The sequence below is a fragment of the Rhineura floridana genome, chromosome 1, assembly GCF_030035675.1.
Source record: "Rhineura floridana isolate rRhiFlo1 chromosome 1, rRhiFlo1.hap2, whole genome shotgun sequence".
NCBI classification, from domain to species: domain Eukaryota; kingdom Metazoa; phylum Chordata; class Lepidosauria; order Squamata; family Rhineuridae; genus Rhineura; species Rhineura floridana.
Genome location: NC_084480.1, coordinates 47,747,168 through 47,772,663, shown reverse-complemented (window position 1 = coordinate 47,772,663; position 25,496 = coordinate 47,747,168). Strand labels below are relative to the sequence as shown.

Genomic DNA, 25,496 nt, shown 5'->3' with positions numbered 1-25,496 from the left:
CCCTGCAGCACAGAGGGACTTGCTGTCTGTGCATCATCAAACTATGAGTAACTGGCCCAAGGCAGGAAGTGAGCAAAAACAATGAGGCATTTTAAGGTACAAAATGTGAAGAGCACAACTGCTGGTGTTCCAGGGGACCAGCCATGCTGGGAACAAGACTTTCTTTTTGAGATCAGCCGCCTGGACTTGGGCTTGATTGTGGAAGTCTGGAACAAAGGGCTGATCTGGGACACCATGGTTGGGATGGCGTGGACTGAGCTGAAGGCCATCAGGCAGTCAGATGAGGAAAGCCCTGGGGTGTGGGCTACACTGGAAGCAGAGGTCTTGATGAAGGGCCATGAGGTCTGTGGCACCAAAAACACAACACCTCATAAGATTTTGTTAGATACAAGATTTGAGTTATCTTTTGGTGAGTGTAACCAGCCAGTTGCAGCACCCCCGAATCCTCTGTGAAGTTCAAAGACTCATTTTTTCTTTGTTCTCCAATGCTGGTGCCCTGATGCTATATGGGTCCATTTTTAGTAGTGGTTTCCTCTCAATAGTTAATTCCAATTAAAACAGGCTTAAGATATTGTATACGTGCTTTTATTGTAATATTCATGTGAATTTTTAGATATACTTTATAATTGTTATATTATTTGTTTTGTGTATGATTCACTTTGGTTTCATGTTATGTATATTGTTTAGAGATTTATTGCTCAATTATGTTACTTAAAATGTAGATTGTTTTTCTTATTATTAGCAACTGTATTGAATGTAAAACTTATATTGATCTTTGTTGAAATGTAAACCACTTTGAGATTTTTTGAAATATAAAGTGGTATACAAGTTAAATAAATAAATAAATAAATAAATAAAAACAGGACAAGGCTCTTGTACCTTTAATACACGTCGAATATGGAATTTATCAGGAGTAGTTTGTCATGCAAACTATACCAGCTGAAATTCCCTCTTTTGCATAAGTTTTGAAAGTGCAGGGGTCCTGCCCTGTTTTTCACCTGGCCACCCTAGCACTTGATAGGGAGTAAATATCATTGAACCCAGTACAGCTTACGTCTCAGTAAACACTCTTAGGATTGCATCCCTATTTGAAAATGAAATGGACTGCTTTCAAGTCAATCCCGACTTATGTCTACCCTATGAATAGGGTTTTCATGGTAAGTGGTATTCAGAGGGGGTTTACCATTGCCTCCCTCTGGGGCTAGTCCTCCCCAGCTGGCTAGGGCCCTGCTCAGCTGCACAAGCCAGCCCCTTCCTTGTCTGCAACTGCCAGCTGGGGGGCAACTGGGCTCCTTGGGACTATGCAGCTTGCCCACGGCTGCATGGCACATAACCCCTGAGCCACTCACTGTGGGGGTGATCTTTAGCTGGCCCTTGACACCCAGGAGACACGAGCGGGGATTTGAACTCACAGACTCTGGACTCCCAGCCAGGCTCTCCTCCCTACTGTGCTATACCAGCATTCTTCCTATTTAGGATGTGTTTTTGCATAGGAACCTGCAGATATTATGTATAGTATTTATTATATTAGTGTTACTAAAATTACGACTATTTTATTAGTAGTAAAACAAAATAATGGTTTTAATATTATTTATTCATAAACAGTTACATTCAATGATTTTCTTCCTCTGGAAGAAGAAACTGATTGGATACAACCCTTTGGTTTATTAGCTTAATTATTAATTTCATGTAATTGATTAAGGGCACAATCCAATTAGTGTTTGCACTGGGCTGGGTGCAGTTGGATGTGGCGGACCCATGGCTGAGCCAGCAAGCTGCTGCTGCTTCCGGGCGCTGCTGACAGAAGCCCCTCTTCCTGGCTTAACTGTGGCATTGCCGGGACCCGGGGGTCTGCTGGGGATGGCCAGCCTAGCAGACAGAGAGCCAGTGGAAGCTAGCGATAGCCCCCAAAATAGGACATTCCAGCGGTGTGGCGGGGGAGGAGTTGTGAAGGGGACTTATGCAGCATCCAAATCACCCTTGGAGCTCTCCCGCAGGTCCTATCCACAGGAAAATTCTGCCAGGAAAAAGGTCAGTGAAGGAAAGTAATTGCAACATTGGTCTATGGGGAGCACTGACTCCCCAGCAGGGTTGTTTGTGGGAGCTTGCTCTTCCCTTCCAGCTCCTGCACACAGGTGTGCTTGCATGCAGCTGGGCCACCAGCTCCCAAGTGGCAAGTGGATACTGTGGAGCTTCCTGCCAGCTCCTCCTCTGCTGACCCCCCCCCTCCTGCTGGCTTCTCTTCATTTAGATTGCTCTGCCTGACTCCCCGCAATAGCAAATAAATGGGTAGAGCTGAATTTCTGAGTTGTTGGACTTAGAACATAACACACAATGCAGTACTTATGTAGAGGTAATGCAGTACTTAAGAACGGGTACCAGCAAACTGTTTCTGTCTGTATGTGGTAGTGGAACCTATGAAAGCAACTTTATTTGCATATATTCATCCTCCTCCTTATGAACAAATATTTTTCTTTCTACAGACTGTTCTCTACAAATATTTACCTACTTGACTAAGCCCATTGAGTCTATTGTACTTCTTTTATATGTCTAAAGTACCGTCATTCACATGTATATGTGGAAGTGTAATCTTTATTTTTTTTATGATAATCCAAATCAAAATGTTGTTGGCCTGTACTAAAGGAAAAATAACTGAAATTTGGGGTTGTATAGATGCTGAACATTTTGCTTTTGGTACTGACCAGAAGAATTAAAATTCCTTAGAGATGTTCTGTGTTTATCCTTGTATCATGTTTCCCCCCCTTATTTTAGCTGAAGCGCACAGCACTCCATTTTGCTGTTGCTGGAAATCACATATCTGCAGTAGACTTTCTTCTTCATCACAAAGCTAGAGTTAATATAGCAGATAAGGTATGCAAAAATTGTTCTTTCTTATTTGCCTACGCTTGCTGGCATAAACTGATAGGAATCTTTTGTGGGAACACTGGCATTGACAGATAACCCCTTTTGCCCCACCCTATTTGAAAAAAATAATGACATTTTTGATTGAAAAATCTATTTCACAAATAATAAATAAAAATAATTATTTATTTGCCTGTTTTTTGTTGGAGATATTCTGCAAATTGCTTTAAACGCTCCCAAGCAAGAAAAAAGTTATACAATATGTCAAAGCTTGCTTTATATCAGACAAAATAAAAAGCTGTCTCAGTTTGGAAAGATCCATCTTGTCCAGACATCTTGTCCTATCTTTTACCAGTAACCCCAAGAATTTGTTGTAGAATTAGGATAGCAAAGATGTCAAGAAATCTGATCTATTGCCTTTGGTTCCCATTTTCTCCAGTCATAACATTTGAGGTGGCCACTATTTCAGTTGACTGGAATGTTTGAAAAGCTATTTTAGATTACCTTAATTTGAATTTGGTGGAAGATCCCAGAGGGGGATAATTAGATATGCAGGGAAACCACCATGCTGGTCACCATCTCCTATGAATCTTAGATACCAGCTGAAGGTGCATCACTTCGTGCAGGCATTTGCTGGACAATAGTATTGAGCCTGTCTTTAGCTGTGCTTTTATTGTATTTGTTCTGTTTTAAAGCTTATACCTCACTATGGGATTGCCTACTGCAATGAAGAGCGGATAAATTAATAAATGAAGTATGATGGAAAGCAAACCTAGATGTACAGGGAAACTACTGCACTGGTTTATGCCCAGACATTTAAATATAAGTTAAACATATTTGAAAATTATTTTGCAATAATTTTGCAAAATTATTAGATCTATGTACACTCAGATTAAATATATATTTGTATTCTACAAATATAATTGGGGCAATTGAGTCTATTATCTTTTAACCAATAGTGTCTTTAGATGTACAGTAGCTATTTTTAACTATTAGGATCCGGAGAATTAGAAGTAATGCACTCATTGCTGTATCATTGCTATTAGATACTTTTCTGTGGTTAAATTAGGTAATCAGGCTACCATTTGGCTCAGTGAGTGCTCTTTAGTGAAGACTCTACAAATAATATATGAACTAAAAAAATAGCTTGTGTAATACAAACTGTGAAGGCTCTGATTCAAAAGTCACCTCACATATGAATTCACAACATAGTATTAAAGCCTCCATTTCTTAGCCTCAGCTTTCCATGTCAAATACAGGGTCAATAGTGCTGACCCGCACACCTACTGTACAGCTTTATTAAAATGATTACAGAAATAATGTATGTAAAGTACCCTGAATACTCAAAATGAGCTACATACATGCTGTCAAGGAATCCACACACTGACTGGGATTTTACTATTCTCAGCCTCACAGGAGCTGTCCAAGTTCAATAGAATTATTGTGCTAATCCCCATTGGTTATGCTAATTAATTATATAATGATGTGCAGAATAAATGGAAAAGAACAATTTGGAATTTCATTGTGACTTCTTGCATTTTATTTTATTTTTTCATTTAAAGCATGGACTCACTGCAATTCATCTTGCTGCATGGTCTGGAAATTTGGACATAATGCTGATTTTGATTAAAGCAGGTGCTGATCAAAAGGCGAAAAACCAGGTTTGTTACTGATGAATGTAAACCAACATCAAGACCTTTTACAGTAGAAGAATGTCTAATTTCATTTTACTGATCTGTTGTCTTTTCCTTAGGAGGGAATGAATGTCCTCCACTTTGCAGCACAGAACAATAATGTTAAAATAGTGGATTATTTTATCCAAGATCTTCACCTGATGGATCTTAATAAACCTGATGAGGTATGATATGCATGCATTATATTATGGGCCAATCAATATTTCTGTTGTGGTTATTATATGCTTTCAAATTGATTAAGACTTATGGCGACCCTGTGAATCGGCAGCCTTCAATAGCATCTGTTATAAACCAACCTGTTCAGATCTTGTACATTCAGGTCTGTGGCTTTCTTTTTGGAATTAATCCATCTCTTGTTTGGTCTTCTTCTCTTTCTACTCTCTTCTGTTTTTCCAAGCATTACTGTCTTTTCTAGTGAATCATGTCTTCTCATTATGTGTCCAAAGTATGATAACCTCAGTTTCATCATTTTAGCTTCTAATGATAGTCCTGGTTTAATTTGTTCTAACACCCAATTATTTGTCTTTTTCGCAGTCCATGGTATGTGCAAAGTTCTCCACCAACACCTCATTTCAAATGAGTTGATTTTTCTTTTATCCGCTTTTTTCACTGTCCACATCTATACATAGAGATTGGAAATACCATGGTCTGAATGATCCTGACTTTAGTGTTCAGTGATACATCTTTACATTTCAGGACCTTTTCTAGTTCTCTCTAGCCCTCCCCAGTCCTAGACTTCTTCTGATTTCTTGACTATTGTCTCCATTTTGGTTAATGATTGTGCCAAGGTATTAATAATTCTTGACAAGTTCAATGTCCTCATTGTCAACGTTAAAAGTTACATAAATCTGTTGTCATTACTTCTTGACATTCAGCTGTAGTCCTGCTTTTGTGCTTTCCTCTTCAACTTTCATCAGCATTCATTTCAAATCATTACTGGTTTCTGCTAGTAGTATGATATCATCTGAATATCTTAAATTATTGACATTTCTCCTACCAGTTTTCACACCTCCTTCATCTTGGTCCATACCCGCTTTCCGTATGATACGATCAGTGTAAAGATTAAACAAGTAGGGTGATAAAATATACTCCTGTCTCACACCCTTTCTGACACCATATTCTGTCCTTACAGTAGCCTCTTGTACAGAGTATAGGTTGTGCATCAGGACAATCAGATGCTGTGGCACCCCCATTTCTTTTAAAGTATCCCATAGTTTTTCATGATCTACACAATCAAAGGCTTTGCTGTAATCTATAAAGCACAGGGTGATTTTTTTCTGAAATTCCTTGCTCCGTTCTATTATCCAACGTATGTTTGCGATATGATCTCTGGTACCTCTTCCCTTTCTAAATCCACCTTGGACATCTGGCACTTCTCGCTCCATATATGTTAAGAACCTTTGTTGTAGAATCTTGAGCATCACTTTACTTGCATGGGATATTAAGGCAGTAGTTTGATAATTACTGCATTCCCTGTGATCCCCTTTCTTTGGAATTGGGATGTATATTGAACACTTCCATTTTGTGGGCCATTGCTTAGTTTTCCATATTTGTTGACAATATTTTGTCAAAATTTGGACAGTTTCAGTCTCAGTAGCTTGTAGCAACTCTATTGGGTTGCCATCTGTTCCTGGTGATTTGTTTCTTCCAAGTATTTTAAGAGCAGCTTTCACCTCACATTCTAAAATTTCTGGTTCTTCATCATACGGTTCCTCCATGAATGAATCTGTCATCCTGGCATCTCTTTTATAGAGTTCTTCAATGTATTGCTTCCATCTTCCTTTCATTTCATCTCAGTCAGTCAATGTGTTCTCTGGTTGATTATTCAACATCCCTACTCTTGGTTTAAATTTCTCTTTAATTTCTCTAATCTTTTGGAATAGGGCTTTTGTTCTACCCTTTTCTATTTCTATACAATAACTATTGCAATAGTTCTCTTTGTCCCTACGTACTAGTTGCTGTATAGCTGCATTTAGGGTTCTAACCGTGTTACTATCCCCTTTTGCTTTTATTTTCCTTCTCTCTTTAACCATTTTAAGAGTTTCTTTAGTCATCCATTGAGGTCTTTCTCTCTTTTTAACTAGAGGTATTGCCTTTTTGCATTCTTCCCTGATAATGTCTCTGACTTCACTCCATAGTTCTCTGTCAACTAAGTTTAAAGCCTCAAATCTGTTCCTTATTTGATCTTTATATTCTTCTTACTCTTATATTCTTCTGCTACCAATTACATAATCATTTGATTCCTATATTGACCATTTGGCGATGTCCACGTGTACAGTCGTCTTTTTGGTTGTTCAAAAAAATGTGTTTGCAAGAAACAAATTATTGACTTCACAGAATTCGATAAGTCTTTCTCCTGCTTCATTTCTATCTCGTAAGCCCCATTTCCCCACAATCCCTAGTTCTTCTCTGTTCCCTACTTTTGCATTCCAGTCCCCCATGATTATCAGCACATCTTGTTTTGGTTTGTGATCAACTTCTTCCTGTACTTCTGTGTAAAATCTTTCCAATTCATCTTCTTCTGCATTTGCCGTTGGAGCGTAGACTTGGATGATGTTTATGTTAATAGGTTTCCCCTTTCAATCTTATTGATATAACTTGCTCAGACCTTGCGTTATAGCTCCTAATTGCTTTTGCTACATCATTTCTCACTATTAAAGCAACCCCGTTCCTTCTTAATTTCTCATTTCCTGCATAAAATATTTTATAGTTGCCTGATTGAAAATGTTCCATTCCTGTCCATTTTAATTCACTCATGCCAAGTATTGTAATGTTGATGTGTTCCATTTCTTGCTTGACAATTTCTAACTTTCCCTGGTTCATGCTTCTCAAATTCCATGTTCCTATTGTGTGCATCGTACAACTCCGGACTCTCTTTTCGCATCTGTGTGCATCAGCCTCTGGGCTTCATTGTGGCTTTGACCCAGCTGCGTCATTAGTCACAGTACTACTTGTACTTGTCCTTCGTTCTTCCCCAGTCACTCGGTGAGTGCCTTCTGATCTGGGCATCTCATCTTCCAACACTATCTTGTGTTGCATTTTGGATACTTTGTTCATAGGTTTTTCATGGTAAGAGGTAGTCAGAGGTGGTTTACCGTTGCCTTTCTCTGAGTCTGGATGCATCTGAGTCTGGATGCATCTGAGTCTGGTGTCTCAGCTTTGACCATTCTGCCTTGGGTGACCCTGCTAGGGGTGTAGCCTCTTGGTCTAGACTCCTAACAGCATTGCTGTCAGTTTCTTTGACCCTCTCAAACCCCCTCACCACATTAAGGTGTGCATCCTAGAGGGGGAATCAATATTTCTAGCTAGTATTAATAAATTTTGTGAATAAAACATCTTTATAAACATCTAGGATAATTATTAGGATAGTCACAGTAACATTTTCTCTGTGCGTCCTTTCAGACTGGTGTTGTATTGTGGGTCTATGCTGCATTATGTTCTTGACACAGTAAGAGTACATTAATGGTAGATTTATTCTGCTTTATTAGTTGTTGTGCAATGCTTCCCAATGCTACCACATTATTGTTGTGTGGAGGGGCTATACAAAAGCAGGACAAAAATAAACCAGAATATTTGTAATATAAAAAGTTATAGGATTTGTAGCAGGAATTTACAGGACATGAACTGATTGTAAATGAAGCACTATGACTGCCCCAAAACTTTTGCAGTTCAGTACAAACAATATCCCACACCTTCCTCCAAAAGAGCCCAGGACAATATGACTGCCCCAAGAGCACCATGAGCACAAATAATCATGATTACACATTAAAGAGGACATATGGAGGGGGGCCCCCACCCCCACCCCCCAAAAGAATATCAACTAATGGGGGTGGAAAGGCCATCGCCTGAATCCTGCTGCCAGCTCAAATAGGTAATAGTGGGCTATGTGGACCTCAGTATAATGTCTTAATATAAGGCAGGCTTATATATGATGATTTTATAAAGAAACAAAAGTCTTGCATCATGCTCCATCTGAGTTCAGGGAGCTAGTAAAAAGGCTCCAGTAATATATCACCTTACGCGTCAGACTCATAAGTACCTTAAATGAAATCTGTGAAACTTACTGCCAAGTTGCTATTTTTATCTTTTTCTCATGATGATGATGTTGTCACTCTTCTTAAGCCTCTCTACGGGCATCATATCATATTCTATATCTACATCGGTTATGGACTTACACAGTCTTCATATTTAAAATTCCTTTTCTTGAGTTCTTTGCCTATGGTGGGGGTGTAGTCCAGATGTTGTTGGACTACAGTTCCCATCTTCTCTGACCATTGGCCATATTGACTGGGGTGGATCAAAGTTGAAGTCTGACAACATCTAGAGGACCACAGCTTTCCAACCTATGATAGCCTTTCTTGAGAGACAGTACATCATTCACATGTTCTGTTACCGCAAAATATATCTGTCAATGGCAATAGTTGTTCAGAGTTTCTTTCCTCTGTAGTTTCTGGTACTAACAAATTTTGGAGTAGCAGTGGAGTGTAGCAAGGCATAAGCATTTAGCAGTTATGTATAATAAATTGTACAGTTGTTTACAGTTGCATGTATAGGGATGTGCAAGTATAAGGGCATTCTATTACTTAGCAAAATGTCTACAGGAGCTTTTTCTTCCATACTGACAATCTTTGTTTTTGACTTTTTCCTAGAAAGGCAGAAAACCATTCCTTCTGGGAGCTGAAATGGGCCATGCAGAATTGATAAATGAGCTGATTTCCCTTAACTTATTCACCTCAGGAAAGGACAATGTAAGTTTATCACAAAAATTCCAATAAAGATTTGTCACTTGGCTTTGTGTATTTTGTAATACGTGACATCTTCACCTAAAAGCTGTACTCTTGCCTATGTTATGCTGCATATTGTATTAAAACGTGTGAATTCTGGCAATGAAGACAAAAGGTAGATTGATCTGTGCTTAATTTTACTTTAGTATTTAATACACATTGCTGCTATTACTGGCTGGGGTACCCTTACATCTCATATAACCCCTGTTTTAAAATAGCTGCATTGGTTGCCATTTCATTTCTGGGCTCAGTTTAAGGTGCTCATGCTAGTGTTTAAAGCCCTAGATGACTTAGGTCCAAATATCTGAAAGACTGCCTCCTTCCCTACATACCCTCTTGCATGTTGAGATCAGCAGAGGGGGCCCTTTTTGTAGTTCCGCCACCTACAGAAGCTCGCAGTGGTTGTGGCCTGGGAGAGGGCATTTTCTGTGGCAGCCCTTAAGTTGTGGAACTCCCTCCCCACCAAGGTGCATCTGGAAACTTCACTGTACAGTTTTAGGTGAATGCTGAAGATGCACCTCTTTATCCTGGTCTTTGACACTTGAGACCCATCCTATTTGGGGATTTTAAGTTGTTTTTCCCACTTTAGGATGCACACCTTAACGTGGTGAGGGGGCTTGAGAGTGTTGAAGAAGCTGAGAGCAATGCCGTCAGGAGTCGAGACCAAGAGGCTAGACTCCTAGCAGGGGCACCCATGGCAAAATGGTCAAAGCCGAGACACCAGACTAAGATGCATCCAAACTCAGAGGAAGGCAATGGTAAACCACCTCTGAATATCTCTTACCACAAAAACCCTACGAACAGAGTAACGTCAAGAAGACTAAAGTAATGACAACAGAAGATTTATGTAACTTTACAGTTGACAATGAGGACATTGAACTTGTCAAGGATTATCAATACCTCGGCACAGTCATTAACCAAAATGGAGACAATACTCAAAAAATCAGAAGAAGGCTAGGATTGGGTAGGGCAGCTATGAGAGAACTAGAAAAGGTCTTCAAATGCAAAGATGTATCACTGAACACCAAAGTCAGGATCATTCAGACCATGGTATTCCCGATCTCTATGTATGGATGTGAAAGTTGGACAGTGAAAAAGGCGGATAAGAGAAAAATCAACTCATTTGAAATGTGGTGCTGGAGAAGAGCTTTGCACATACCATGGACTGTGAAAAGACAAATAATTGGGTGTTAGAACAAATTAAACCAGAACTGTCACTAGAAGCTAAAATGATGAAAGTGAGGTTATCATACTTTGGACACATCATGAGAAGACATGCTTCACTAGAAAAGACCATAATGCTGGGAAAAACAGCAGGGAGTAGAAAAAGAGGAAGGCCAAACAAGAGAGAGATTGATTCCATAAAGGAAGCTACAGACCTGAACTTACAAGATCTGAGCAGGGTGGTTCATGACAGATGCTCTTGGAGGTTGCTGATTCATAGGGTTGCCATAAGTCATAATCGACTTGAAGGCACATAACAACAACAACAACAGGTTGTTTTTAAATTGTTTTTAATGTCATAATTTTAAAAATTGTTGTAACCCGCCTTGGGACCTTTGGGTGAAGGGCGGGTAATTGATGATGATGACAATAGATCAGCAGGAGCTTCGAACTTGCAGTTGTTTAACAATAGCAACAATAAAACTATGTTTCATATTTAAATTGGGCTGCTGAAATGAAGAAAGCTAGGAGTGGACTTTTGTGTGAAAGCTCAGTATACTTCTAGTACTGAAAATTCCTGTGCTGCATGTCTTTTGCACCTGGCTCTAGTTAGTAAATCTTGGGGGTTCTAGTAAGTAAGAAAGAAAAGACCGGCCTGAAGTTTGTCCACCCTGTTAGCTGGAGCATTTGATTCTCACTTCATTCTTCCTTCCATGCATTCCCTGAGTCTTCCCATTCCATTGGAGTAGAGAGAGAAGAAAGGTTGTGAAAAATGAGAAAAGTTTATAATCTTCACTGAGAACAGGTCTGGCTTCAGATTTCTGGGGGCCATTGGGCACAGTAGCTCCTTATCCCCAGGGCACCCAGGTGTTGCCTCGTGGTGGCCTGCACCACCGTAACACCTTATGTACCCCTTTCCCTACCATAGTTCTCCATTCATCTTGTAGCTTTTTCCATTCACCTTGTACCTCATTTCCTTTCTCATCCACATACCCATACCCCTCATTTTCCTCCTTACTTCTCCCTTTCTCTTCACACCCTGTTCTTTCTCTCTCATACACACACTCACCAGCCACTCCTGCCCCCTACCCCTCCTTTTTCCTTCATGTCAGTCATCCTGCCCCATTTTTCTTTCTTACTCACTAGCCTCTCCCACCCCCATATCCATCCCTTTCTTCTCATGTTCCATGCCCCCATGTTCGTTTCTCTCTATCTCACCAACCCCTCATCCCTCCTGTCCCCTACCCTTCAATTTTCCTGCACCCCAATCCCTCCTCTCCCATGCCATTTTTATTTGTCACCAGCCCCTCCTGCCCTATACCCACACTTTCTTTCTCCACCTCCTCGTACTACCCCCTAACCCTCCTGCTCCATGTTCTCCCCACTTCCATGCCCTTCAACCCTTCTGTTCCACCCACTCTCACTGCATGCCCCCCCTGGTAGTGCTGCTGCCGCTGCTTCTCTTGCTGCGCTTACTGGGCTGCAGGAGTTGCCAGCATGCAGCAGGTCTCTGAGGTAGGAAAAGAGGGGTGAGAAGGCTTTCGTTGCACATCGAAGGAGGGGGCGCTGAGGCTGCTTGGCACAACTTGAGTGAGTGCGTGATGCGAGGTGGGGTGTGTGTGAGGCAGCAGCAGCAGCAATAGATGCACCTCTTCCTTCTCTTCAGGTGTTCAAGTGAAAGCCTTCCTGCTTCCCACCCATCCTTTCCCATCTCACCAGCCGGCAACTCCTGCAAGAGAAGGAAGAGATGCTGGCATGAATGAGCAAGCACCCATCTCTTTTGCCTCAAGTCACTCAAGTCATGTCAGGCAGCACTGGCAGGCCCCTGCAACAATGAAGGTGGGCATCAGGAAGAGGAGACAGGTCTAGAGCTGCTGGTAGTAAGGAGGCCCTTCTGATCTCCTGGGCCCTTGGCTAGTGCCCAACCTGGCTACTCACTGGCACTGGGCCTGACTGAGAATACTGTGTTCCATGCCAGATTGCACAGACCACACACAGATTTGTGAACAGTGCTTTAGTGTTATTGCTTACTCCAAGGATGTCTGCTTTAAGTGCTAGTATGAAAGTATATTAAATTCTCTATGTTACAGGAAGGAAACACTGCATTGCATCTGGCTGCTAAAAATGGTCACAGCGAGGTGGTAGAAGTTCTCCTTCAACAGTGGGAAGAAATCGATGACTTAAATCAGGTAAAATAGAAGAACTGTGCTGAATGACAGAAAGAATAAAGATAAAAAGCAAATATTTTGAATGTAAAGATGTAATGCCCAGCACATGCTCCCACCCTCCTGCTTTTTAAATGCATGGTGATGGCAGGTGATCAATATCATATGTCAAGAGTGTCCCATGGAGTTTGTTAGAGGTCAAGTTCCAGTTCTCAAGCCCTACTTTAACATCTCCATAACAGAGGGAAATTAAACAGCAAAACTCTCTCCATCACTGTATCAATGCTGGGAATAGATCTACCCCTCCAATTGGATTTTCACAGTGCAAGTCATTTACTCTCTTCCAATTTACAAAGAAATCTCCTGCCTGGTTATCTGAAGGAAATTCTTACTTGCCACAAGTAGTCAAGTAGCTACCTACAGATCTGGTGGGAAGCTTATTATTATTATTATTATTATTATTATTATTTGCCCATGGTGGCAAACAAAAGCAATAAAAACACTTTAACACATCATAAAAACAGGCCTTAAAATATATTAAAACAAAACCAGCATTAAAAACATATTAAAACAAAACATCTTTAAAAGCATGTTTAAAAAGCTTTAAAAACATCCTTAAAAAAAAAAAAGGTTTAAAACATATTAAAAAGCAATTCCAACACAGATGCAAACTGGGATAAGGGCTCCACTTAAAAGGCTTGTTGAAAGAGGAAAGTCTTCAGTAGGTGCTGGAAAGATAACAGATGACGCCTGTCTAATATTTGAGGGGAGGGAATTCCAAAGTGTAGGTGCCACTACACTAAAGATCCATTTCCTATGTTGTGTGGAACAGACCTCCTGATAAGATGGTATCTGCAGGAGGCCCTCACCTGCAGAGCGCAATGATTGACTGGGCATTATAAGGGATATGACAGTCTTTCAGGTATCCTGGTCCCAAGCTGTATAGGGCTTTGTACACCAAAACTAGAACCTTGAACTTAGCCTGGTAGCTAATAGGTAGCCAGTGCAGTACTTTCAGCAGCAGGGTGACATGCTAGAGATACCCAGCCCCAGTGAGGTCTCACTGCCGCATTTTGCAACAGCTGCAGCTTCTGGACCAACCTGAAGGGTAGCCCCACATAGAGCACATTACAGCCTGGAGGTTACCAGTGCATGGACAAAAGTAGTCAGGCTATCCCAGCCCAGAAACAGCTGCCGCTATCTTACCAGCCAAAGCTGGTAAAAAGCACTCCTGAAATCACCTGAGACTCTAACGACAAAGATGGATCCAGGAGCACCCCAGGCTACGGATCTGCTCTTTCAGAGGGACTACAACCCCATCCAAAGCAGGCAACCGACCAATTACTCGCGAACCACCGAGCAATTACTCGGGAACCACCAACCCACAGCATCTCTGTCTTGCTAGGATTCAGAGTCAGTTTATTGGCCCTCATCCAGCCCACCACCAAGTCCAGGCAGCGGTCCAGGGCTTGCAGGGCCTCTTCCAATTCGGATGTTACAGAGAAATAGATATTAAATAGAAATAGAAATAAATATTGTCAGCGTACTGCTGACACCTTGCTCCAAATCTCCTGATGACTGCTCCCAAGGGCTTCATATAGATGTTAAACAGCATAGAGAGAAGATGGTACCCTGTGGCATGCTACAACACAACTACCAGGGAGCTGAAAGACAATCACCCAATGCTATTCTCTGAAAACAACCCTGGAGATAGGATTGGAACCATTATAAAACAGTGCCTCCAATACCCATCTCACCAAGTTGGCCCAGAAGGATACCAAGGTCAATGGTATCAAAAGCCACTGAGAGATCAAGTAAGAATAATAGGGTCGCCCTCCCCTTGTCCTTCTCCCGATAAAGGTCATCCATCAGGGTGACCAAGGCCAATTCAGTCCCATAACCCGGCCTGAACCCAGACTGGAATGGGTCAAGATAATCTGTTTCATCCAAAAGTACTTGCAATTGCTGTGCCACAACCGTCTCAATCACCTTCCCTTAGAAGGGAATATTTGCGACTGGGTGGTAGTTGTCACAAAACAATGGGTCCAGGGTGGGCTTTTTCAGGAGTGGTCGAATCACCGCCTCTTTCAGGATGTTCCTCCCACAACAATGCATTGACCACACCCTGGATCCACTCGGTCAACCCCCCTCGGCAAGCTTTAATAAGCCAAGAAAGGCAAGGGTCGAGAGGACACATTGCTGGTTGTATTGTCACAAGCACCTTCTCCACGTCATGAGGCCACATCAACTGAAACAATTCCCAAGAAGCTGCAGCAGACGTTGCACTGGACACCTCATTGGAGACTACAGTAGATGTGGATGGGGCATCAAAATTGCTACAAAGGCGAGCAACTTTACCCTCAAAGTGCCTTGCAAGCAATTCACAATGGTGAAGGGTCTAGAACACCATTTCCTGGAGCTGATGTCAACAGACCCCTGTCAATATGGAAAAGCTCCACTGGACGGCTACTTGAGGATGTGATGGTGGCAGAGAAGTGGGCCTTTTTTGCCGCCCTCACTGCCACACAGTAGGCACTGTTATGTTTTACTCATGCCAAGTCTTTTGCCACTTGCACTCTATCTGACATCCAGCCTGTTTCATTTCCCTTAGTTCACTGGTGTATCAAGGTGCAAACCAGGCTCCACAATGCTGGAGGGCAACCGTATCAAGAGCTCAATGCGCCTCACTGTTCCACAGTGTGACAAGGACTTCAAGAGGGTCACCTGCTCTGTCTACTCCCACAGGGCATTCAGGAATCCAGTGGATTCCATTAGTCTCCAGGGGTGGACCATCTTAATCTGTCCATCACTCCTGCAGGGGCGGATCAGAGCCCTCAGTCTAAACTTCACCAGGAAGTGGTCTGACCATGAGAAAGGGGTGACATCCACCCCCCTGTCTCCAGACCACCCCTTCCTCCATCTGGAGCAAAAACCAAGTCACGGGTGTACCCTGCCCTATGCATTGGGCCGTTGACAACTTGAGAAAACCCCATGGTTGTCATGGAGGCCATTAAGTTCCGAGCCAGAACACTATTTTAATGTCAATTAATAGCTTTGTTTTTGTATTTTTTGTTACAGAATGGTGAAACCCCATTTTATCTGGCTGTTGAAGGAGGGCATGAAAAATGTGCTGATCTCTTACTGGAAGCAGGAAGTGACATCAATATTTCAAACAAAGTATGGCAATATGCTTGGGCTCCAATTCTGTGCCATTAACCTGGGAGTAACCTCTTCAAATGCAGTGCGACTTTTTAAATAAAAAAGAGACAGCTGAATTTTTTTCATAACTGAAGAATCCTAATAATGACACATGTCTGTAGTCATGTGGAAGCTCAACAAAACTCATGACTGATTTCCTTTTGGCAGAAAGAGAAAGGAAACTTTTTTTTGCCTAGTAAGGTTTAAAAAGCATGTAAATTGGAATGCCCAATTAATTAAAGAATTCACATTCTAATTGAAATTAATAATATGGAATAAGGGGAGTAACAATTACTGTTATTCTTGGAAACCTAATTTTCCTACTTTTCATGTCATACTGGGCTCATTTGGGAGGAAGGTGAGATAACAACAACAATAATGTTTATGCAAAAGTAGCTTTGTTCAGTGGGGTTCAATCAACTTTGGTGAAGATATCCTGGTGTGGAAACTGTGGCTTGAAACCAGGATGTCTTCATCAAAGCCAAATGCAGAAGGGGAGGGACCATGTCTTATGGACCATGTCATATGGCTTATTCTTGGTTTAATTAAACTATGGTTTATTGGACCCAAGCTTGTGATGTCTGAACTGGACCATAGTGAACCACAGGCTGAATCCTTTTCCCCACTTCCTTCATAATAATCATACAGAAGTCCCAGGAACTGCAGATTACCATTTGTTGTTGTTGTAAGATGGGGTGTGGTCTTCGTGAGGAAGTACATCATGTTAAGATGGTGAGGCATTTGCATGAAGTAGCCCCAATATGAAATACCATGTCAAAGGACCATTAAAAAGAGCCACTGATGAATCAGTCCAATGTTCCATCCAGTCCAGTATCCTTTTCTCACAGTGACCAAGCAAATACCTACAGTACAACAGCACTCTCCCCACCTGAGTTTCCAGCAACTAGTATACAGAGGGATACTGCCTCCAACAGTGGAGGTAAAACATTGTGGATGGAAGCCAGAGAACCTGTTTTCTGGGCAATGGCAGCCATCTAATTGGTTTCCTTAATTGTTTTTTTTAAAGGCACAAGTTAAATATAATTTCATGGCTTCTAAAAATGTCTGCAAAGAACATTCTTTTTCTAATAACTTTGAAATATGAACCTATCTCCATTGTCTTTCCTGTAGCACAATACCAGTGCATTGCAAATAGCAACCCAAAATGGACATACAGCTTTGGTCAAATTTCTTATCAATAAAAATATAGATCTGGGGGCACAACCTCAGGTGAGTCATTTTAAAAATCTTTTCCCCATGCACATCTGATATTTCTTCACAAGATTATCTGAAAGTGGTGATAGCTGTTGTTGTTGTTATGTGCCTTCAAGTCGATTATGATAGCTAGCTATGCCTAAATCAGGACACAAAGGAGCCATAGTCTGTATAAATAAAAAATGTAGTGGCACCATAAAGATGTACAAGCTTATGGCATAAGCTTTCATGAACTAGAGTCCACCTCATCAAATGCATGAAGTGTTATCCGAGTTACAGTATATCCTGAGTTAACCCTAACCTTAACTATGTGTATGGTGGTGAATTGTAAACATGTTATGAAATAAAATGCAGATGGTGATAATTATGTTATTAATTATAGGCCATTCACAAAAGAGTTGCTGTTGATAATACAGACATCCTGACATGGATAAGCTAATTAACACAGTTTGCACATAATGCTAAGCCAGGTGTGGGAAACCTTTGTATCTCCAGATGTTGCTGAACTACAACTCCCAGCAAACATGTCCAATGGCCAGGAATGATGGGAATGTTACTTCAGCAACATCTGGAAGGCCACAGGTTCCCCACAAGTGAGCCAAATAATGGTTTATTAAACCAAAGTTTAGCGTTATGTGTGAACCAAGCCCAGCAGCTTAACTATGGTTTATTTACTATGGTTAAAGGTTGTTCATTAAGTAAGTTTTGTAGTTGGTTGATAAGCCTTAGTTAATGTTAAGCATAGCTTAGCATTATGTGTGAACCTGGACCTCCTTCTTAGCTATGGTTAAGGAGTCGTCACCATGCCAAAGCTACAGAACACAAGTGAGTTCAGTGAAAAATTCAAACTGCTCTTGGCTGCTTTTGCTTGTGCTTTTAACCATTCTGTGACTTAATGAATAAGTGATCATCTGCCGGACACCTCAACTTTAGCTATACTTTATTAACCATGGTTAGCATTAGCCATGGTCTAATGTTATGTGCAAACAAAGCTACAGTGTGTAAAGTCACAAGTAACAACATCAAATCACTTGACAAATTGTACTTCAGTGGTTTCACATTGCAGTCACTGTTTGAAGTTTCTTTTTTCCTCTGGAAACTATAAATAATGAGAACAAGCCAATTAAAGTTAAAACATCTTAAGCTTTGCTGATTTCAGTGAAAATGTGTTTAGCAGGTGTATGACTCTTTTACTGAAATCAGTGACAGTTACAAGTGTTTGTATCTGTCAGGAATGTGTCTAATAGCATTAACGTTTTCAAAAAATATTAGAACACATAATTTGCACATGAAAAACCTGCACAATACATGGTGCACTGTTACAGAAGTTCCTGCAGCAGAGTGATATTATTGTTATTACGTAAAGGACTGTATGTTCCTGTTCTGTTATTACAGTCAGTTGTATATGTAAAATTAACACTTTTACTATTAATGAGATAGAAGAGATTTTAGTATTCTAACACATTTGGAACTGAGATTATATCTGAAGTCATCTGTATTGGATGTGACTCTAATACAGTTAAACACTTAGATCTTACTGGTATCATCTGAGAAACATATTTTATTTGTTATTAAAGGCTTTTCGTCACATTTTTAAATCTTGACCAACCCTGATGTGCAATTCTGTTTATTTAATTTCTCACCAGCTGTGAATGGTAGATAAGATTCATCCAGGTTTCATTCCTAGAGGAAATGTGTTAAGACTGAGTCTAAAATTGTCATACTGTATGTATCACTGACACGAAAACATTTTTTAAATTAAATTGAGGAACAGTTCAGGAGCATGCTAAAACTAGGAAACATTAAAAAGCTGAGAAGAAAATTTAGTTTATACAGGTAATGAACATTTTGCCTAATTTTTTTCTCCCCCCAAATTTTAGCCTGTATCAAAATGTATAATTTGTCTACATTTCACAGAAAGATCATTATCACATTTATCAAATTTACATCCTGTACAGGGTGGTGTATATCCCCCACCTTTCGCCCTGACCATAGCAAGCCAGCAGGATTTGGATGCGGTTGGTGCTCTGTTAGAGTTGTAATGGGACACTAAGGGCCAGAACTAGACATGAGGGGACAGCTATCCAGATGTCTGCCCTGTTCACATATAAAGCAGGAGTAGATGGGAATTCTACGAAACAGAGTTTCCTTGACCATGATTCATTACTTTCAGCAGTTTTGTCCCAGCCCAGCTTCTTTTTTTTTTTTTCAATAATTTTTATTCAGATTTTCATAAAACATACAAGACAAAATCATAAAACATTCAAAAACAAAAAACAAAATCAAAAATAGTTAAACAAAAAGAAAAAAAGAAAAGAAAAAACAAAAATAAAAAATAAAGAGTAAAATATTGACTTCCCATTTGTCAAAGATCAAATCAGTTATAAGTCTATAATATATAACAATCCTGTCTCTTAAGTCATATTATAAAATCACTTTCCTCCAGTAGTTATCTTACTTAATCATCAAATCTCATAAACATTACTTTATTCTTTCCACAAAAAGTCAAAGAGAGGTTTCAATTCTTTAAGAAATATATCTATCAATTTTTTTTTCCAGATAAGCATATCGATTAATCCATCTCATTACTAATTATGATAATCTTATTGTCATAACCATAGTCAAAATAAACATTTCAATTAATCCATCACATCAGAATCTGTTAGGTTCAATAATTTCAGTAGCCATTGTTCTATTATCTCTATTAGTTCCATTTTCATCTTCCATCTTCAGTAGTCTTGTTAAGTCCAGTAATTTCAATATCCAATCTTCCATTATCAGTATTCCATAATAATCTTGCTGTCAAAGCCATAGTCATATAGTAAGAGTCTGATGGGAATTACCTCTATCCCAAATATTTTCTTGCCATCCATTCTGAATAGGTTGCTGAAATACTGCTGTAAAATCATATCTCTGTTCTTTTTTTCAAAATACACTGGGTCATCTCTTAAAAGTTTTTCCATTGTCACATGGCTGCAGTTAATTCCATAGATTTTCTCTATATTGGGCTCCATCACATCATTCCAGTCCAGAAGATTATCCATGCCATTGATAACTTTATCTCTAAAATCTTCATTCATTTCTTCAGAGATAACATTGAGTTCCAAACAATAGATTTTATTTCTAAAGTCCATAGACTCCAAATCTTGTTCCTGTTCCACGTTGGTTCCAATCTCCGGGATCTCCTCTCTCACAGGGACCCCTATTCCAGTCTCCAGGGTCTCCTCTCTCACAGGGACCCCTGTTCCAATCTCCGGGGTCTCCTCTCTCACAGGGACCCCTTCCAGGGTCACCTCTCTCACAGGGACCCTTATATCTTTAATCTCCTGCTTCATTTTACTCAATTCAATTTTCATTATCTCAATCTCATCCATTATTTTCTGAAACATAGTTATTTCCAGATTTTCAGCCACTTTCTTAATTGCCATTTTAAAAGAAAAATATAGGAAAACCACTTCTTATTTCAGCAACAATTGGGTTAATACTCCAAACTTGGTGACATCACAGTATAAACAGAGCAGACAGCCTTATCTCTCCAATAGTTAAGTAAACAAAATGCAGTTCCCAGGATCGAAACAATTAATGGCAATCGTCAAGAAACAGATTCGTCAAAATAAAATAGACCAAAAAGAGAGTAGTCTCAAAACAGTATAATATTTTTCAAAATAAAAATCTGGAATAGAAATCCCTCTTCTGTGTATATCTTTAGAATGCAAATCCAGGACAGCTTTTTGCAACAAAAACAGAGATAAGCTATTAATTAGTGCGTAGCAGAGAGAAGTTATGGCTCCCCAGTGAGATGTCAAAAACTGATCAATCTGGCAAATCTCTTTTAAACAGCAACAATTTAAGTCAAGTAAAAGAAAAATATAGAAAGAAGGGTGCTTGCCTGTTAGTGCGTTCTCTCTTAGAAGATAAGATGAACGTTCGCTTTAACAGATAGAGCTTGCTGTTGAAAATCCGTCCCACCTTCGTCGGCTGGACCTCGTCCCATAAATTAATGAGATCTGGTCGTCCCAACAAAAATAGGCTTTGAGGTTAATCTCTTCGTTTCTCCCTACCCGGGAGAAGTTTAATCAGTCAAAAAAAAAAGAAAAAACTGACTGATATATCTGAATAAGCTTCTTTTGAGGCAGGAGCCCGTCTCAAAAGCAGGCACAGGCTAAGTCACCCTTCCCGGAAGTCGTCCCAGCCCAGCTTCAATGCCAGACTGGAAGTTGCCTAATAATGTAATAATAAGGCAATAATGTACAGCAAAGTAAGGTGGGGAAGTAGATTTTCTTTTCTCCCCTCTGTGTTCCTTTTAGTGTAAACTGAATAGGACCCCCCCTTAATCACTATTTAAATGTGAATGAGAGAGATTAATGGATAAAAAACACATGGCTGCCCCATCATGTTAGTTTGGCCTTTAGTTGCAGGTCTGAGGTTTAACATTGTCAGATTTAATCATTTGTGAGCAATTTGAGTGTCGTAGAAGAGTTTTGATATATGCCTAGGAACTAGAAAAGCTTGTTTTATCATTAAATGCAGGAGCAATCCTCTCCTTTTAAAAAAGCAATTTTCTTAATAAGCAGGAGTTGAAGAGTTTTATTCTAAGTTGGGCCTTCCTTTTGACACAGATATCACCTAGTTACAATTCATTATAAATAATGGTTTGCCACCTTTTGATTGCCGGCATGCTTGACAAATACAGTTCCCTTGGCTTCCTTCTGCTCAAAGTTTTGTTTTTTTTGGTGAACCTGTGGTCAAACAAGATCTCTTGCATACGAATAATAACTGGATCAATAGATTCATTGTGCTGTTTTAACAACCGTTTTCTCTATCTACAGCAAAAAAATCCTGCTCTCCATTTGGCCATCTTAAAAAATAATCTACCTGTGATAAATAATTTAATAGATGCTAACCATGACATAAACTCTCTTGATCAGGTGAGAAATTGTGCTTTTAAGATGAAATATTTCTTATCTGTGTTACTCTTTATAAGAACAGATACAAAATAAGATGGGAAAATTAGCAGTTGGTTGATGGATGTCAAGTTAGGCTGTTCTGTAGAGTTACTACTTTTTGTCTGTGATTATAAAGTATGTAGATTCTGTGTGTCCCCCATATTTGTTGGTTTCAACACCATAGAACTTGGTTGCATCCAGATGGCAACTTACTCTGTTTTCTTGATATTTCCTTATCTGATAATTTCTGCATTTTATTTAATCTTTCATATGATGTAAAAGTCACTTCTGGAAATCTAGCAGAATATAGTGGATGTTTCCATGTTAATTGCTTCCAGAAAAAATCTGTTTACAACCCAGAAATCACAAGAGTAAAGTAGTGAAATTTGGGGTGGTGTACCGGCAGGCATACAATTCTTTCCGGCTGTTTTCATGGGTGAATCATGGGAGAAAATAAGTACACATGTGCAGAAAGCGTGGAGAAGTGACCTGTCCAATGACATTCACTGTTGTGTCAACCACGAGTACTGGTATGAATGAAATTTAGCACAACATGGCGGTACACTGGTAAAAAAGCCACAATTCCATAATGCAGCAGGTACTGCAAAGGAATGTTAGAAATTGAGACAGAAGTATTATCATTATAATCAGTAAAACTAACACAATAAACCCCATGTCAGAATGCACCCTAAAGCAGCCTTCGTGAACCAGGTGTCGTCCAGATGTTTTGAACTACATCTCCCATCAGCCCCAGCCAGCCCATATTTGGATGCAAAGCTCTATCTACCTTTCTTTAGAAATCCCCCTCCCCACTGTTGGTCCTCAGTTCTGAGAGCTCACCCTAATAATGGAATGGGATGGGTGTGCTTAGCTACTAGAAATTTCTCTGGCCTGACTTACTGTGAAGATGACAGGATTCATTACCTTCCTTCCTCATGAGTTTCTAGCTTGCACCATCTCCTCTTTGTGCATCAATTGCATTATCTGCAGAAAAGCTAGGGTTTTTTTCTGATGCTTTACCATTTCTGGATCTTGTTTTTGAAACTCCATATGTGCTATGGTGCACAACTTGTATTTAAATCAATGGGTCAACCCCACATTCATCTATTTAAATTAAGATCCAGTGCTTATTTACCTTATGCATATTCCTAACCATCAGACAGAATACATATCAGAATGCCCATTGGATCATCAATGTCAGGAGATGTTCCTACAAGAATCCAAGAGATTGTCCTTACCCTGTATTAGTTGACCATTCTGGAAGATATTTATGTCTTTAATATATGTAGTTAGGACCAGAGCTTGCAAAAGTTACTTTTTTGAACTATAACTCCCATCAGCCCAATCCAGTGGTCATGCTGGCTGGGGCTAATGGGAGTTGTAGTTTAAAAAAGTAACTTTTCCAAGCTCTGGTTAGGACTGCAGCCTTAACACACTTACCTGTCTGATTGAACTTAACAGAACGTACTTTTGAGTAGGCATGCACAAGGATTGCATTGTAAATTACTATTGCAACAACTTTGGGAGAACACAGTTTGGACCATGTAAAACTTACCATCAGGCAAGGTCACTTTGCTAGGATGAGTTTAATCTACGTATATTGGTTGGCTCTGCTCACTTTGATCATGGTGAGCTGCATTCCACTTCCCTTTGCAACAGTCAGCAAGCCAAACACATGGCACATAAGTAATGAAAACAAACCTTGTGCAGGAGAGCAATGAAACTGTATGGAATAAAAAATTACTGTGGAAATAATCCTAATATTTTGGAAGCTTTCCCCTAATTTCCACTTAAGTGCACCCTCCCCCTGCCAACTATTCCAGCATCTAAACAGATATGCTTTAATACTTTCAGAAAGAGTTTTACAAGTGTGCTTTGCTATTTTTATTCTTGATTACCTGCTTCGTAATTTTATGAAGAGATTTTATATTGTCTTTTGTCTGCAAAGAAAAAGTTTTTTTTTAAAAAAAACAAATAGACAAAAACCGTCACCTTAATTCTACTCTGTACATGAATATTATGTTGCATCCTGCTTTGGTCATACTTGGAGCAGACCCATTGAAGTTGATGGATATGATTAACATAGATTCATTAATTTCAAAAGGTCTGCACTAAGTGGAACTTAGCTATATACAACTCAGTAAACTTTTTTGCCCTGTTTTTGCTAATCAAGGACATTCCTGTATAATAGGTGTAGAGAACTTTAGCCTTCCAAATGTTGTTGAACTACAACTCCCAGCATCCCTGGCTATTGCCGTGCTTGCTAGGGCTGATGGGAGATGTAGTTCAGGAAAATCCGGAGGATAAATGTTTCCCACCTTTGCTTTATAACATTATTCTGCTTTGTCTTATTTCTACAAGAGACATCAAACACCTTTACACCTTGCAGCAGACCTTGGAAATGTGGAAGTAACTGAAATGCTGCTAAAGGCTGGTTGTGACTTGAACACTGTGGATAAGGTATTCTCTATTATTCATGTTTCTTTGAAAATGCAGTTACTCTACATGTCTTGTTCTGTTGAACTGACTGCTCTTTTAAAATATTACCCACTAAAATATAACTCTTGATTTAACTACTTTCTTGAAACTTCATGTCTGCCAATAATTTACTAACGAGCTATCTGTTAAGTTCAAACATACATAGGGTTGCCATATTCCAGTCCCACGAATCCAGACAGGCTAATTTGCACATTATGCAAATTATTTGCTAATTATGCAAATTAAGCATATTAATAGTTGCATTATCCAATTGTTTTGTTTTTGTACCTAGTAATTACCAACAAAATCTGAAGGAATATGTGAGAAATCTTTTTTTAAAAAATGTACATTTTCAGCCTTAAATGACTAGGCTCTAGTTTCTAACACTATGGAATATTTATTTATGTATTAAGAATATTTATATCCTGCCCTTCCACTGTTAAAAACAGAGCTCAGGGCAGCTTACAAATGTAATAAAAACAATAAAAGTGTAACTTTTCAAGAAAAGTTTGGGAACCCTTGGTGTAAGGCATCTGCCTGTGTTCCTATGCTGCTCATTTAAGTGCCTGAGATGCATGTGGAGATACCTCTTTACAGTTATGGAAAGTGATTCTTATTAATGTGTTACCTGCTCTAGGACTCCAGGCACAAGGTTGCATAGGTGTTTATGGGCATGACTGTAAAATATTTTGTGAAGTTCAAGTTCTATATGACATCATTTAGTAAATGTACTTGGAATCGCACCAATGGCATTCCCAAATATTTACTTTCACACAGACTTTGGTTTTCTATAACACAGTGTTTGTCCAAACCTTCACACTTGGGGGGGCACTACTTGCACACCCCTTCCATAAGAACATCAAGGTTGGATACAGACCTTTACCAAGACACAGATAACAGGGCACTCAAAACAAAACAAAACAAAAGTGTGTTTTTGTTTTCTGAGGAAGAAGCTCTTCTTTGGGAAAGTCTTCTTCTTCTTAGCATTAG

At 39.7% G+C, this 25,496-nt stretch overlaps 2 protein-coding genes across 8 annotated transcripts in view; one reads left to right on the top strand and one right to left on the bottom strand.

Moving 5' to 3' along the window:
* POC5 (POC5 centriolar protein) overlaps nt 1–25,496 on the bottom strand; it is a 120,080-nt gene that overhangs the window by 22,667 nt on the left and 71,917 nt on the right. The window lies entirely within an intron of this gene.
* ANKDD1B (ankyrin repeat and death domain containing 1B) overlaps nt 1–25,496 on the top strand; it is a 56,070-nt gene that overhangs the window by 12,083 nt on the left and 18,491 nt on the right. For 6 of the 7 annotated variants that reach the window (XM_061620557.1, XM_061620567.1, XM_061620594.1 and 3 more), the window contains exons 3-11: nt 2,773–2,871; nt 4,425–4,523; nt 4,616–4,720; nt 9,206–9,304; nt 12,595–12,693; nt 15,748–15,846; nt 16,999–17,097; nt 21,912–22,010; nt 24,390–24,488. In XM_061620557.1, the coding sequence (XP_061476541.1) occupies nt 2,773–2,871; nt 4,425–4,523; nt 4,616–4,720; nt 9,206–9,304; nt 12,595–12,693; nt 15,748–15,846; nt 16,999–17,097; nt 21,912–22,010; nt 24,390–24,488 (897 nt within the window). The remainder of the gene's footprint in view (nt 1–2,772; nt 2,872–4,424; nt 4,524–4,615; nt 4,721–9,205; nt 9,305–12,594; nt 12,694–15,747; nt 15,847–16,998; nt 17,098–21,911; nt 22,011–24,389; nt 24,489–25,496) is intronic. The other variant, XM_061620575.1, reaches the window with a different exon arrangement.